General features: G+C 44.9%; 1 protein-coding gene across 1 annotated transcript; it reads left to right on the top strand.

Moving 5' to 3' along the window:
* Nucleotides 1–1712: 1712 nt before the first annotated feature.
* kank1b (KN motif and ankyrin repeat domains 1b) lies at nt 1713–15458 on the top strand. The gene is made up of 12 exons (XM_062554811.1): nt 1713–1832; nt 4324–4410; nt 5357–8095; nt 8317–8409; nt 9372–9474; nt 9995–10150; nt 10830–10917; nt 12434–12653; nt 13202–13344; nt 13996–14196; nt 14334–14432; nt 14564–15458. Exons 2-12 carry the CDS (start codon nt 4374–4376, stop codon nt 14603–14605), a joined length of 3921 nt encoding a protein of 1306 aa, XP_062410795.1. The 5' UTR covers nt 1713–1832; nt 4324–4373; the 3' UTR covers nt 14606–15458.
* Nucleotides 15459–17277: the final 1819 nt, after the last annotated feature.

The following is a 17277-nucleotide window of genomic DNA, read 5'->3' as shown; positions in this document are numbered from 1 at the left end:
TTGAATTCATTTAGGTGTATACCAAAAACTGACTTAGTGACAGGATTAATGTTTTGTTTTGTTTTGTTTTGTTTGCTGAAACACTCTGGCATGATTGTTGAACTCATTCTAGTATGAATTCGGTGTGAATTCAATATTTGTCAGCATACACATTGGTAAGTAGCATTCCATGAATGTAATGATCTGGAGCAGCAGGTTACTGTGAAGATGGCTGCATTAATGATGGTGCCAACAGTTACTAAGAATGCTAGGCAGGTGTTAACTGTTTGTACTGTATGAACCTAATTTTGCCTCTGAAATAGAGTATATATTTTCCCTGGACTGTATAGATATTACGTTTTTGAGCAGGATGTACATAATGTCTAAAGCTGTAGAATGCAGCTATAGAAAGCATTTGAAGCGTTACTGAACACTTTGTTCAACAAATATTGATGCTGTATATATGCCTAATAAAACTTGTTTGACCAAAGTCAGTGCCATGTCAAGTATTTCTTGCATATGTTATAGGGTGCTTCTCAAAGTCAAGGATTGCTCCTTCCAAGCCACGTTTTCAAGGACGTTACGTCATCAAATCTCGTCAAGCACTGTTCCAAAGTCAAGGATGCTTTCAAATTCTAGCAAGTACTGAGTCCTTCGTTCTGAGAATTTCGGAGAATTTTGGAGGATGCATCGATGGATCCTCGGAGTGAAGAAATAACCCACAATCCTTTGCGTATGAACAATTAGAAATTTTCTGACGGTGCGGTTTAAAAAAAAGAGAGGGAGATGGAAAGTAGATGCAAAGAAGCAGTGCGTGTTAATGTAGGCTAAATATGATTTATCAAGTGTTTTGTTAATGCCATCGTATTGCTCGGGCATTTATCAAGTTATTGTGCATATTCATCATAAATGCATATGTCAATGTGCATGAACAAGTTGTGATAGACTTGTTATTAATTTATCTCAGAATTTCGCCCAATACGAACTTTGTGGAAGTTTAACATTACCGTTGCTGTTGCCAATTACCGGTATAACTTTCCATTGACACTGACATAATTATAAATTACGGATTGTGATATGTGAAGACCAAGTCGAATGTGGAAATACTGTAGGCTACTCCAAAAAGTTTATTTAGAGCAAAGTGCAGCTGCAGTTGGAACTCCTGTAAAAGCAGCACAATTTCCACGGTTTTAATTAAGCGCGCAGCCGGAACCGTGCACAATTGACGTGCACTTCCACACTCGCTAGGCTGTTCCATTGCATGTGATCTTGACGGCTGGAGGGGGTACTGGGAAGGTGTGTAGCCTTGTCTCCCTAGCACTCGACTTGAAAGAAAGCATTCTATCAAGGACGAGCTCTTGACTTTGAGAAATACCCATAGTGTATATAAAAAAACTAGGACTGCAACAATTAATCAACTAGTAGTTTGGGGGATAAACTGATCGCAAATAATTTACTTAATCAGTTAATTCAATTCTTTCTTAATCATGTCTGCATGATGTAAGCTATTGGTTACGGTTATGGCCCAATTACTCACAATTATTTTCAGGCCATCTTAAGCCATTTTAATTGTTTCATTTAAACAGTTTTTTTTTTTTTTTTCTGGCACCGCAGGTACAGTGCGGTACTTGTATACAGTATTCATTAATGTTTTAACGCTCTCTGAATGGACTACGCACATAGCCTACCTGACGCTTATGCGTCATTACGCAGAGAAGGCTACCTTGGTGGTGTACCTTTTGGGCGTCTTTACACGCGCAAGCTGGGAGGTCTAGGGCTGTTGTTGACGGAGTTATCCTGAGGTAAATGTGAACAGAGACGTTTGTGGATCTAGGAAACACGTTCTTTGCAAGGTAATCATTTGCAATGTTTAGCCTACTATGGATTTCTCAAATCGAGTTTTCCTAATAATGATTGCGCGGGTATTGTCATTTACGTGCACTTAACACCTGCATGATAATCATCAGATATGAAGTTCCACTGCATTACGAATCAGTAGGCTATGTCGATTTATTTAAGTACTCTTGAATCTTGTACTCGTCGATTTTCTAAGTTAACTAATGGTAGACTTTTATTGTTGATTTGTCTTCGTTCTAAATGTTCAAGTAGGCGTTTGGTTTGTCGTTGACTTTCAGTATATGGTAAGAAACTTAGCCTATCAAACCATCTTGTTACTGTTCTCTAAATGCACATGTATTTATCATTTTGGAACTAGCATTAGTTTGGAAATGCCCTTATGATGATGTGTAACTCCTCATTCATATTATTATTTGGCTGAAAAACTTTACATGAATGTAAGTAAGTAAGTAAGTAAGTGTTTATGGTGGCAGGCCCCAATTGTAATCCACAGGCTGCAGATTGCACTTGGTGGTACCAGGGGGAGCTTAGCTCATTGATCAAAGCACATGGGGGATTTCAGGGCTATTCAACTGCAGAATGCAGGATTTTGTGGGTTTTAGCAAGACATTTGCCCTTGAGAATTTGTTTTGTACTCACCAGGACAAAACAAAACAAGCTTTGTTTTGTCTTGTTTGACTGAGCCATTTGGGACTAATGGCCTCTAATAACTTTAGCCTATATCTGTTCATGCTAAATAAATGTCTGGAAATGCAGTTGAAGTCAGATGTTGAAGATAATTACTTGTTTTTAAAGTTTAACATTATTTTTGTGATAAACAGGAATGCACTTAATTCAGCTACCGTATGTGTCTGCTGTCACATTCTTGGATGTGTACTTGTATTCTGTCTATAGTGAAACCAGTAGGCTATGCATGTCCAAGTGCGCATGCACGTTGACTTCCATTGAGTCCCTCCCTGGACAAAGCCCCTCTCAGAAAGTCTCGTCAGGTTTCTGATGTCACTCTTTGGGGAAGATGAGGGCTCACCTTGGTTACAGAGTTTCTGTGTCGACCTTTTCAATGATGTGCTTGGAGTGACTGAGGGTGTTTCAGTGACAGAAAGGAAGAAAGAGAGACAGAAAGAAAAGAATGGACAAACAGGGTTCTGTCACTGGCTCTATAACTTGCCATCAGGTCAGACATTAGCCATCAGATATGCTTGTTGACCTGTAAACTGTCAAGTGGATTGCAATAGGTGTATTACAACTATTTCCTGTTTTTTTTTTTTTTTTTTAAACCCCATTGATTGTTTGTTCTTGTCTGAGGTTCAGACACATTCTTTGTCTTTTTTCATGATTTGGGTCGCACAAGCTTTTTTTAAGCAGTTCAAAAGCTCAAGGCAGCCCTGTTGTGAGGAATGGTCAGGCTGCTTTATGAGTTTGTCATTGTATTCACTCTGTGTGTGTAGTGTGGTCATGTGCATTACAGTATGTGCATAAAACTGTCTGGCTAATACTGTGTACTCAGTAACTGTCTCTAATGATGAAATATTGTGTTTAGCTGGATCTTCTGCTGGTGTGCTGTAGCCTAGTCCTCTTTGTGAATGCTCATTTGAATAATCAATTCATTCAATAGCATTTTAAACTATCCATAACTATTACAAAAACAGCTTTTACAAATACAAAAGAAGTACTTCAGATATAAAGGGGAATGTAAATTTAGCCACCGAGTTAACATTCCCTTTTCCAATCAGACTTCCTGCAACTCGACCAGCAACGGCAGTAAAAGTTATGCATCACTGTACAAAACAATTCTCAGACATACCTTCATACATTCCACTTAAGAGAGAGAGGGAGGTTGAAATAGCTCTGGTCTGTGGGCACTGTGTTTTGCGTTTTGCAGACCAGAAGGTTCACTCTGCTGGACTAAATGAAATTCCATGAATAGAGACACTTCCTGACCAGCCAGAGACCAAACCAAAGTCCTTTTTATGCCTGCCCAGAAAAGGCACCTAGATTGCTCCATCATTTACATGGCTATTGCTATGTGTTAATGTTTATGTATTTCTGTTTTTCCTCACCAGTTCCTTCTTAGCCTGTGTAGACTACTCCTTTAAAAAGGAGGTTGGAGTGATGTTATTCAACCACAAATACTGACTTGTAAGTTTCCACATCACTGTCCCATTTTCTCTAGCCTTGTTCAGCTGCCAAGGTTTTTAGCTTTGCTGTTGCAAAGAATGGGGTTCAAATATCCCTCGCCTCATCATCAGGATGTTCCCTTGAATTCCCAGGGGATGAGGACAGACCGTCCCGAGACCTGCACTGACACTGCAGCAGCATTAGCGTACTGTCCACCAGATGTGTATATTACACATGTCTGCTCACACCAAGCATGCAAGAGACCGGTTTTCTGTGTACGAGTCAGTGATCTAAAACATAATCTACGGTTCCCTCACCTCTGATTGCACTTTCACCCTTAAATATGTCTCCTTTTTCTCCATTTCTCAGGTTCTTGGGGCGATAAGATGAGCTGTGGATGAGTCGTCGCTCTTTTCTACATGGCTCACAGCACATATTTTTACACCAATGGCCCAGGTGTGATACACTCACTCTTCACACAAACTCTGACCTCCACACTGCAGTCCACTGCATGCTGAACTCCTATACGACGTTGCTTTAAAGGCTATCATTGGTAGAGTCGTCTATCTGTCTAGGCTAAGGGGAGTCTTTAAGGGGTTTCCCTGACGAGGAGAGAGTGGGAAGTGTGCTGTGATTGGAGGATACTGTCAGCCAATCCCTGAGCGCTTTGGGTTAAACTCACTGTGTTGGTGACTTTTTTTCTCTGTGTTTGGGGAGAGGTGAAGTGGCCCTGTTAGTGTGCACACGAGAGGGGAAAAGTGAGAGAGAGGAGCAGAAGAGGGTGGAAAAGTTGTTTTGGGAATGCTTGGGATGAACTGAGGATGCTACTGTAGGTGCCGGTTTACACTTGACTCCCTGAGGTAACAAAGTTTATGCAGTTCTCAGTTTTGAATGCTCACTAACAGAGGATGGCATGGGTGTGGGTTGTTTGGACATAGGGCATTTGTGGCACAGGAGTGAAGTGGATTCCTAATTGTAGCTAAATCATGTCAGGCAAGAATTATGTTTATTTGAATCCTGTATTTTGAATATTGATAATGATTAAAATGTGTTTTCTATTTATAAAATGCACAGTGGTGTTCATGAAATCAAAGGCTTATAAATCCAAACACAAAAAAATCTAATTCCCTCTTTCTTACTTTCCCTCATCCACTTTCAATTTCCTTTTTGAAACAATCAATTTTCATTGCATTCCCTGAGATCTGAGACTGTCGTGTGGGATTCTCATAGGTTGCATGCACTATGTCCTTTGCTCAAGAAAATGATTCCGGTGCATCTCACGCTAATTATAGAATCAACAGTTTTTAATGAACAGTTCACCTGTTGTTTGATGCTTCATCTTATATCAGTAGTAACAAGGAAAAACATATTACTGAAATATTTTTTTTATATTCCCACTTAGATAACACGGAGTCTACTGTCAGCACTAAGCACAGTAGTGTTGGGTATTGTCTGGAGACTCCATACGGTTACCAGATTGACTTGGACTTTCTTAAGTACGTGGACAACATCGAAAGGGCCAACGCTATTCGTCGCCTCAGCCTCCAAAGGCGCCTCAGGGCAGCCAATCCTATTTCGGAACCTCAAGACGGACTCGGCCCCGCCCAGTGGACCTCTTCTGAGTCTCTGTCGTCTGTGAGCAGCGATGAAGTCCACAGAGCTTCTTTCTCTTCTTCATCCTCGTCTTCATCCTCTATGAGTCATCGACGGCCGCCGCTCCCTCCCTCCCACTCTTCCCCCTCCCTCGCCGGAGGCAATGAGGCCGCTCAGCCGCCCGTCGCCGCTCAGAGGGCCCTGGAGGGCAAGCCCCCCACAGCGACGCGCTCCCCTGCCCTCCCCCGGGCCAACCCCCACGTGGAGCGCACCCTGCTGGAGACCCGGCGGCGGCTGGAGCAGGAGAAGGCCTCCCTCTCGGCGGCCGCCCCGGAGCCCCATCCCAGGCGCAGGCTCGCCAGCTTCGGCGGCCTCGGCTCCAGCGGCTCGCTCTCCCCCTACACCAGCTGGAAAGCCCTGAACCAGAGCCTGCAGGCCGGCGGTGCCAAGCTGAGCGTGGCGGAACAGCCCGGCCAGGGGATGTCTTCCCTGGGGGGCACCACGGGAGGATCGCTGCGGCACAGTCCCCTGAGCTCCGGCAGGGCCACCCCGGTGACGAGCGTGAGCCCCCTTCACCTGCAGCTGGTGCGGGACCAGATGATGGTGGCCCTCCAGAGGCTGAAGGACCTGGAGGAGCAGGTCAGGGCCATCCCCGTGCTGCAGGTCAAGATCTCCGTCCTGCAGGAGGAGAAGAGACAGCTGGTGTCTCAGGTGAAGACTCTGAAGGGCGAGGACGCGGAGACGGACGCGGCGTTCCGGAAACGGGCGCACAGCAGCGGCTCGGCGGAGCAGCTGGAGCTGCAGCGTTCCCGACTCCGGAAAGAAGTCGAGCGAGAGACCGGCGGAGACAACCCGGACATCCTGAAAACCATCGCCACCACCGGTCTGAGGGAGTTCCGGCAGCTCACGGCAGAAATGCAGGCTCTGGAGAAAAAGATCAAAGACGCTCGTCTCGAGACACGACACGGCGTGGCCGTCAAGGCCTCCCACATCAGAGGGCACCGGTCCGTGGCCGTCGGCGATGACTTGCCCGTCGACGAAATAGTCGTCCTCCGTCAGGGCTCCGCGAAGCTCAGCAGAGACGTGGCCACGGAGGCGAAACGCGACACCAGGTGCGCCGCCGTGGGAGTATCGGAGTCCATGCTCGGCGCGTCCTCAGCAGAGCTGGAGCTGGAGTCCCAGCAGCGCACCGTCCAGGTGCTGAAGGAGCAGGTGCGGCGCCTGGAGGCCGAGCTGAAGGACATGGCCCTGCAGAAGGAGATGGGGCTCCTCAGGAACGAGCTCCGGAACGCCGCGGGGCCCAGGAGCCACAAGAGCTCCACGGCGCAGCCCCTCACCTACAGCGCTGGGTCTCAAGCCGGAGCTCAGACCCGCACTCTGGGCGTGGGACACCACCCACACATGCAGGACGCATGCACAGGAGAGCAGGTGGAGCAGGAGGGCTGGGCCGTATCTGTGGGAGTGTCCTGCAGGCCAGATACCCAGAGTGTGGCTACAGGTCACGACACGCCCATGAGTCACTGGGTCGTACGGGAGAAAGTGGAGACCGGTGAGAAATGTGTTGGGGATCGCGTTCCCACGCGCAGCCAGAGTGTGTGTACGGAGACGAGCGTGTGCGAGGCAGGAGTCCTTACGGAGGAGACCATGGAGACCCTCAGTCAGTGGGCCAGGAAGGTGGACCAGCGGTCAGTTGGGTGCGGGGACTGCACAGTGGACGTGACCGTGACGCCTCTGAAGGCCCTGGTGTCTCGGGGTACAGTGACCGACACGGTCAGAGGAGTGGACTTGGGCATTATGGTGACCCCATGCACGGCCTCCCAGCGCACCAACACAGCGGTCAACACCGTGTCTCGTTTCACTAGCACCGCAATGGCCTTCGTCACAGAGTCCAGCACCAACACGTCCCTGAACACCACTAAAGAGAAACACACCAACACCATGACCAACCTCACCAGATCTATTGCCATAGGCGAAGGCAAGGTTAAAGACACAGAGGCCACGGTCAGAATGCACTCCATTGGTGTGGGAACTTCAGTACCAGGAGACATGGTTCATGTTCCACATGTGTCTCATGTTGCAAAAGTCACAACTCGAGACGCCGGGGTGGGGCTTGCTAATGTCCACGAGAACTTTTTAGTGGGCTTAAGAACCAGGAATATCGCCTGTGGTCCATCTCGCCTCCCGGACCCCACCCAGACCAGGAGCATTGGCATCGGCGTGGGCGACGGCCGGCTCCGGGACGCATCCGGGCACTGGCAGACGCTCACGCAGACGACCCGGACGCTCACGCAGACGACCCAGACGCAGACGCAGCCGCAGCCGTCAGCAGCGCTGGAGCCGGGCCTGGATCACTACATCGAGCGCATGCAGAGGCTGCTGAGGGAGCAGCAGAGCCTGCTGACGGAGAGCCACAGTGAGCTGGGCGAGGTCGTGGTCCAGCCCCAGGCCCACTTCACCTCCATCAGCACCCAGCTGGCCAGCACCCTCTCCTGCCTGGACTCTGTAGTGCGGCACACAGGCCCCGACGAACCGCAGCCACAAGTCAAAGGTAGACAAAAATGTCATTAGCTACACATAGACTGTACACTCAAAAATGAATAAATGTCTGCCCATAATGGGTAATGTTATGGTTTATCCTCAGAAAAGTAGTTTGTCCTGCCTCTCTGTCCAAAGTGGTTTACTCTTCTACTCTTAGTGTTGATGATTACATAGCTATGGTAGAAATGAGGCTTGTGGTCCTTCTCAGTATTTCCTTCTGCTACTTATCAGGTTCTGGGGCCAGCCCATCGCCTGCAACCACAGAGAAGTCCCCGGGCAGGAAGAAGAGCCCTAGAGGAGAACACAAGTCCTCGGATCTTCTGGGTTGGTGTTGGTCATTCTTATGGTGGACACCAGATTAAAATCAGAAAAATGTCTGAATGGGAATAAAAATGACACATATAAGCACCTTTATCAGAATGAATCTGGTGATCCAATTAGAACTGTAATCATTGGTGTACTCCATTCTTATTCCCATTGAACAGCCATGCGTACAGTCAGGATTGCCTGCTGTATCTTCTCAAGACAAAGCATAAACTGCTATTCCAATCAGATTCTAGAACGCAAGTAAGCACCTGATTGGAATAGAACGTACCGCATGTAAACAGATCGCACAAGTTTTTAGGATTAGTTTATTCGGAATGACAAAAAAACTGTCCATGTAACCCCATCTATTGGTAGACAGATAGACTTCTATGCACATTTGTTTCTTTTTTAAAAGCAAGTAGATGTGAAGAAAATGGACTGAGTTTTCTCTGTGAGAGAAGAGAAAAGACAAACAAAAACAGTCTGTATATGTGTGCATTTGCAGGCACCTCCTCCGATTTCTGCTCTGCTAAGAGGTGGAAATAGCATCTTCTGGTTTTAGTGCTGGCTGTCTGAGACCTACACTTAGAATATTTGGGATGGCGTTTGGTTTTGGATGGCTTCATTTTCCTCTGTTGCTGTGGTCTCTGGCACTCACCGACTGAAATTTGAGCCATCCAACTGACGGCAGAACAGGGAAAATATGCAAGCGCCACTCGAGCACTATACTGAGCTCTTCTCAGTAGGTTCAGATGTTCAAACAGGTGTATATTGCCAGGTCTGGACCTCCTAGAACAGCACAGAATTTTGGTTCACACACAGCTAAGGAGCCAAACTAGATATGTGTTGTACATTTGTTTAATAATGTGGAAACATGGAGATACAATGGCTTTTGTTTACATGAAAGTTACTGCAATATAGATAGGAGGTAGCAACTGTTAGAACTGCCATAATGAGATCTACTCCTGGTACTGCTCCAGGTCCCCCCACCGATGCCTTGTCACTCAAGCCCATCATTAAGAGGAAAGATGGCCGCCAACGTTGTGAGGACAGCAGGAAGTATCTGAAGTTGAAGCCTGTAGGGTGAGTTGGCTGATCATCAGGCCCCTTGATTTTATTGGGTTTCTCGTGGGATTCAAATTCAGGATTTGATTATTGCTGTGCAGAAGAGACATTATTTTGCTTAACAAAGAAAGAGGCCTACATTCCACACATTTAAATGAGTGGTATTGAAATATTAATATTGAAATGATATGCATAGTTTCCTTCAGCGAGCTTGTACACATAATGCCATGAAATAAAGACAAATGGATTCTTTCAAAACATTTGGCAAATACATTATGCATAAATATTGATGGCTTAGAAAGATTAAAGGCTCTGACTACTCATTCAGTCTATTCGTTCTCAGTTGAAACCTATGGCCTCAAAATGTTCAATGCATATTTTTGCTTTGGGGAAAAACTAATAAAGTAAATTCACCACTAACTACTCTCTCCAACCATTACCACAAACCCTTGCAACTCTAAATATACTCTAAGTGTGTGTTGTATACTCCAAAGAGCATCTGTGTGATCCTGTCATGTGATGTTGTGTTGTGTTGTAGGCTGGAGAGCATGGCCATGAGTGAGGACTCTAACACAGAGGGCAGTGACTCCGACGGAGCAGTGGACGCTCCTGCCACGTCCGAGAGGAGGGGAAGCAGCGGCAGACCTGTGGCCGAGGAGAGGAGGAACCGAGGGCAACTGGACAAGAGGGACCGGTAGGACGACCATCACAGACAAACCGCAGTGACCACTCAGGAACAAACCTCTCTGTAGCATCAGCACATGTTTCTGTAAACACTGCAGGATGTCTACTGACTCTTGATCCCATACCAGTTCTATAAAATGAAACAATGAAAAAAATGCATATTGTTATCTTAATGAACGAACAATTGAATGTAATGGGCCTCTGAGACTAGGTCCAAGTTCTCCTATGTCAGTTGTTTAATGATCGCAGCTCCAATCTCCATCCCTACCGGACATGACCTGTTCAGAATTGGACCTGATTGTGGGATGGTGCCACAGGGGAGAGGGGAGGATTAGTTCTAGCGTCAGCAGCTGTAATCCCCCGCACTGAACCTCACTGCAGCTAGAAGTGAATTCATTATTTATGGGTGGACAGGAATGCCAAATACATGAATAAAGCAGGTCAGCGCTCTGCTGACTTTAAGCCCACTAGTGTGATGTTGAAAGACTGTCCGCATGGATCAGATTTCAACATGCTTTCTCTCTCCTCCAACCGTGTAGACTCTTGATTATGTCTATTCACATCTGAGTTGATTAAGAAGTAATAGATACTATACTGAATTAAGGAGCACTGTAACATATTTTTTGTTATAACTGTTACAAAATGTGACCTATCTCGATTGAAATCTACCATATCTTGTTTGTATGCAGGTATGAGCTGAGTGAAAAGACCTTGTCAGCATGTCACACACTGAAGGCTCATCTGTGTGAGGGTCAAACTTTATCCAGCAGGGAGCTGGTGAGTGTTGTGTATCTCTCTGGGTGGGCATGGAAACCTGAATGTGGGGAGTGTGGGTTTTCTCATTATATTATTCCTATTTTGGATTATGGATTTTTGGACTATGAATTTCTCTCTTCAGCTCAGATTGTTCCTAGGATGTACTTTACATGTATCATTATGAAAGGTATGTTTTATGGCAGGCTTTGAGTAAATGTATCTAATTAATAACTATGCATTAGTTATTAATTTAGTGTATATGTTATGTATGTTATTACATGTGTATATGGGACATTAATGTGTATGTGTAAGCAGGACACTCCTGAAGCTATAAATGCAATGGTAAGTGTGAGTGCTTGAGGAAATGTGTTGAGTTAATGCATCCATTTAAGAGGCAGAGCGTTCCAACTGCTGCTTGTTTCCCCTCTAACTCATTTTGATTGATCACTGCAGGCTAACAGATTGGTATGGCCATGTGTAAGCATAAAAACACTTTGAATATTTGTTTATTTATTTTTCATTTTGATATCCTTGAAACCATTATGGTTTTGGCACCCATCCATGCGCCAGACTATAGTCTGACTCAGAGGAAATTGCTGATTTTTTTTTGGGTGACTCTTTTTATACCCCTCCATCGTTGGAATGTGGATGTGCCTGTAATTTTGTACTAGGCACTGTTACATTCCACAACAGAGGATTTCTGATTTCTGGTTGGAGAGATGCACCCTCTCTGATCCTCTTCCATTCTGACAATTGTCTGGTATGTCTAAGCTTAACTAATTACAGGAATCTGGCCGTTTTCTGATTGGGTTGTATTTCGCTCCAATAAAACTGATGTCCTCTCCAGGCTACGGGAAACACTCAGTTTACCGCTCATCAGATCGAGTGGTTCAAGCCATTTGTCCATTTTGGAGACGGAGAGAGAGAGAGAGAGAGACAGACAGAGAGAGAAAGAGAGACAGACAGAGAGAGAGATAGAGACACACAGAGAGAGAGAGAGAGACAGAGAGGCAAAGTCAGGGAGTGAAATGTTTTTGTGGCAACTGGGTTTGTACGTCCCAAAACCACCCAGGCAAGCCAGCATTTGAGCTAGAGTAGGGCCTCAGTGAAAAGAGCGTGCATTGTGCGCTATGTTTACCCGTCTCTAGTGTCATCCTATAATTATGAAATGGCTTCTATTATAAGTTCAAATTGCTCTGCGTTGTGCGACCTTTTCGCATATAAATTACACCGTTGAATGTTTGTCTCCGCATCAACACAGTCTTTGTGTTTTCTTTTTCTTTCACACAAGAAAATGTGTCCAGACTGTCTGTGACGCTGAAGGATGCAGATTAATATGTACCCTTTCCTGGTGTTGATGTCCCGTGGGTAAAAATGGATATGTAAATACTGAATATGTGAAAGTTTTTCTGCCAGTGTGAAATTATGTGGTGTGTCTGTGGCCTCTGCTTGCACTATACGTGCTGTGTGATTGTTTGCAAATGAGAGAGTTAAAATGACCAGCCCCGCCGTACGTGTCTGTGTGTTTCCTTTATAGCGTTCCTGCTTGAACACGCTACAGCAGGAGTGGTTCCGCGTGTCCAGTCAGAAGGCTGCGCAGGCCGGAGCTGTGGGGGACTTCCTGTGCGCGGCGCAGCACGTTTCCCCAATGGTGCAGAATCATGTGGCTAATATGGTAGACGGCAATGGCAACACGGCTCTGCATTACAGTGTCTCCCACTCCAACTTTAATGTGGTCAAGAAGCTGCTGGATGCTGGTATGCTCCCCAATGGATGCTCCTCACAGTCTCCTTACATTTACAATCTGGCCAGTGTGCTCCATCTTTAATGGAGATATGCATTCATTTTCAGTTGAGGGAAAAATCTAAATGTTGCACAACAGTCTAGGATGAACACATGTTGGGAACTGAATTTAGTTCAGGCCATTAATATTGTTGTGTATGTGCAGTGTGTGGAGGATCTCAATGTGAGAGAAAGAAGGAAGAGGGGGAGAATTATTGAAACTGAAAAGGATGCATTGCATTTTTAAGCCCTGGTGAAGACTGGTAGTTATCGAAACATGTCGGCTGTTTTAATGATTTAATGCAGTAAAGACTTTTTAATGCATCCTTCCTCGTCTTCACCAATCTGGAGTGCCTGTCCTCGTAAAAAGGACACAGTGTTCCACTAAACTGTGTGTCACCAGTGGTTGTAATGTTTGTCCCTGGAGTTAAGTTGAAACTGTCAGTGCCTGTGAGTGTTGTGTCACTTGGAGGTAGACCTTGGGCATTCATGGCGGTGCCTTTGTTCTCGTGTCTCCTGCCAGACGTGTGCCATGTGGACCAGCAGAACAAAGCGGGCTACACCTCCATCATGCTCGCGGCCCTGGCCGCCGTGGAGACCAAAGCAGACATGGGGGTGGTGGAGGAGCTCTTCTGCAAGGGAGACGTCAACGCTAAAGCCAGCCAGGTCAGACTGAGCCTGAAGAACAGGGCCCGGATTCACAAAGCATTTGATCTTACTACAGTACTAAGAGTACTCCTAAATCGCACTAAAAGATTTTAGCTAGGAGTTTTCTCTTAAAAGTTATTCACAAAGCCTCTCAGACCTACTTTGTCGGTGGCATTATTGCATCCCTTAGTTGCAATGCACAATTATTCCCTCGCATGACCGCTCCTGTAACCGCAAGTTAATTTCAAAACATTGCGACGTGGAATGCCACTAAAAGCGGTTCGTGAATACAGTAGGTCTTGGCGAGTTAGGAGTCCTCTCGAATCTTTTAATCTGGCCTAGACTTAGGAGCTACTTTTAGGCTTAAAATGCTTCATGAATTACTTTTAGTGAAAAAAATAGGAGTCCTAAAGTTAGGAGTGACATGCCCATTATTTTAAGGAGTTTCTCCTAAATTCGCCAGTTAGGAGCTACTTTTAGCCCTAAAATTCTTTGTGAATACGGGAGGACTCTAAACACTTCACTCACACCTGATCACTCTTAAACAAACTAGAGGGAATAATCCTGTTGTGTAATAAGCTTCTATACAGTTACCTCATATGTACAAATAACTGTTTATGTAGCAGCAGACTAAGGCAATGCCGTTAATAACTTGTTTGTCTGCATCAGGCGGGTCAGACAGCTTTGATGCTGGCAGTCAGCCATGGCCGCATGGATATGGTCCGAGCCCTGCTGATCTCGGGATCAGAGGTCAACATCCAGGATGACGAGGGGTCAACAGCGCTGATGTGTGCTAGTGAGCACGGCCACGCTGACATTGTGAAGCTGCTGTTGGCTCAGCCGGGGTGTGACGCCACTCTGAGTGATAATGTAGGTGACCAATCCTCCAGTTCTCCTCAAGGGACCAGTGGAAATGCTACTGCAGTTTTCTCTGTGTTTGTAAATGACTAATGTGTTTGTGTTTGCATGGATGGTTGTCTGTGTGTGTGTTTGAATGATTGGACTAGGATGAAAGCACTGCCCTGTCCATCGCCCTCGAAGCTGGACATAAAGACATTGCTATGCTGCTTTACGCCCACGTTAACTTCTCCAAGGGTCAAACTCCAGTAAGGTCTTCCACCCATCCATTATGATCAGGCACACCTGTGAATACTGTTGATGTAAATGGCATACAGTGTAGTGGATTTGAACATTGGTATTAAGCAGTTAATTTGTGAATGTCTTCCTCTATTTCCAGGGGACTCCACGTCTTGGAAACAGACTTGCTCAAATTCAGTAGGGAGAGGATGTTTGTCCCGACTGGATGCCAGTAATGTTTCCACATATTTGCTGCTATACTGTATGTACGGTTAGTGCATGCAAGATGCAAAAGTTTTTTAACCCTGGTTAGGGCCTATAATTGAATACTCCAGCTGAACTACATGGCCTTTGGAATGGGAAATGATCTGTTGGTAAAGCTAGAATCCCATCAATGTGCTTAAAATGACATGGAAATGTGTAATTATCAGTGCATAAGTACATGTCGGGTCATGTGAGAATTTTCTATGGGCCATATCCAGCACTCCAACTCCTACAGATAAAAGACTGCAGTTGCAGTGCAGCTTCATGCTAGCACTGGATGACTGCAGGATATTTTTCTTGGCTCTGAGTCATATCCTTTAATCATTTTCAGCCACTTTGTACAAGTCTTAGTTGCTAGATAAATACAGCACGCTGCCTGTGCTGCAGCTGTTTGTATTGCTGAGGCCACAGAGGGAGGTGTCTGCAGTATCTGTTTCTCCTCTGTGCCTGGATCAGGTTGGCAGGCATGACAGACGTCCTGAGGAGACGGACTAAAAGCAATAGTATTGTTTTAATGTTTTAATGTCTTTTTTCTGTGTGTGCCTGTGTATGTATTTCCCTTTTCTATCTATTTTATATCATTAATTAACATGCAGATACGGTATTATGCTGGATACAGACAATATTCCAACAATGATTAAAGTTTATGGATAGCTTCTGCTAGGTAACCTGCACTTTGTATAATGGAATTTCCTCTCAAGTACAGCCAACTAGTTTAAGATGATATTTAGTCAGTTATTTTGTGTAAAGTTTCTTATTCTTAGCCAACAATAAAGATGATATTCACTGAACGTTTGTGTCTGTGTCTCTGGTGTTGTGCAGTGTAGAGACAGCACCACCCTCTGGTCATAATGAAACTGCACAGACTCACAGCCAGTGATCATTGTTGAACAGCTCAAAGCATTCCTACAGTGCAACATATTATTCAGAGTAAGTAGATTTAAACTTGTCTTGCCACTTGTTAAGGCCAAATTAGCAATATATATATATATATATATATATATGTATATATAGTGTCATGCATTAAACATATACAACTATCTGGAATATGCTGCCATGAAAACTACTCGAGTTTATTACATTTAGTGATGCCACATGCCCATGCAAATGTGCTAGAAGTTTGATATGCTGCCTTAATAGTGAACACGTATCTGTTAACAGTACTTTTGAGGGCGCTCTCAGTAGGGAGAAACATCATTATGGTTCCTTTTAACTTTTAAGAAAAATCCCATCTGTGACCCCCGTAGTGTTCTCACAATCACAGTTTTGTGCACTCTCTTCTATGTTATGCACTTTAAATCTTCAAAAACTCTAATGACATATTAAGCCCAAATGACAACATTTTAAGAATCAGGGTGTCTACTGCACCCCTCTGTGTTCCATTAAACCTCACATTCGTAGAGTTTCAGGAAATGGCTACAGCTTTCCTAATGGCTGTTGTTCTGTGGCATTAATTCTTTACTGTGTTGAGTTTCACTTTCCAAGCTTCCTCTTCTCTTTTGGCAGCAAATCGACTGTGAACTTTTTGCTTTTTGCACCAGCTCTGACTGCGGGTGGAAGATTGACAATCATGTTGGTTCAGGTCGGTGCTTCAACTTGGCTCAATTGTCTGAAACCTCTGTTTGACATTAGTCCTTAAGTCTTCTGCATCTCTGAGTTACTGAGACGAGGCAATGATCCTATAATGAACAAGTCCACCATGGAAACTATGTTGAATGGCCTCCACCAGCTCAACAGAGAACTTGGGAGAGGCAGTCCTTTATATTTTAACCCTTACCTAAAGGCATTAGGATCAATTTGTTGTGTTGGCACAATGCAACTCCAAATCCTCTGTGTTATTAAGCTGGCCCACATAGAAACCGAGAACAGAAATACAGTATTGTCTTAGTGACCAGGACATGAGCAAATGACAGGAAACCATGCTAAGCATTCGCCCAAAGAATTGCTGATGAGAGCCAGCTAGTTACTGAGGTAGAGAGGCACAGAATAGCCCAAATCATATGCAGCCACATTAATGACAATCGGCAAGCCAAAGAATGTTCCTGGCGTCTTAAAGTGATCCTGTCTCCGACAGTAGGAAGCAAGAAAGTATTATAAAAGCAGGGAGAAATTCATTGCTTTTTACCTAATGGACAGAATGCCCTTGACCAAAAATGGGGAGCTATTGGCAGGTTGACAGTTTTGCTTTTATACGCCGATGTATCTGATAAACATTCCTAAAACGCTCATTGAACAAATGACCATGTTAGGCTTCCAAGGGCTTTATGATCTGTGGTACTGATGCATTTCTGGCTGTGTTCACTTTGACAGTCTGGAGTATTTCTCAGGCGAATGCCTGTGAGCGCTTCTCAAATCGCCCTGTTTGTGGGTCAAAAATGACACTGATTGATCACACCACTTCTGGCGTCCTACTGTCAGCGATATCGAATGACACACAAGCACTAAAGGCGGGATCGACGACAACTTAATTTTCAGAGAGGACAGAAAGTTGCATGTCAACGTAATAAAAAATGACTCGTAAGGAGAGATTTCCTAATAGTGTGAAAATGCATGCAAAAATCAAAAGACCTATTTCACTGGATTCAAAATAGTCCTATTGGGACAGAAATT

The sequence above is a fragment of the Sardina pilchardus genome, chromosome 14 (assembly GCF_963854185.1).
Source record: "Sardina pilchardus chromosome 14, fSarPil1.1, whole genome shotgun sequence".
Lineage (NCBI taxonomy): Eukaryota > Metazoa > Chordata > Actinopteri > Clupeiformes > Clupeidae > Sardina > Sardina pilchardus.
This window is presented reverse-complemented; position numbering and strand designations above follow the sequence as displayed.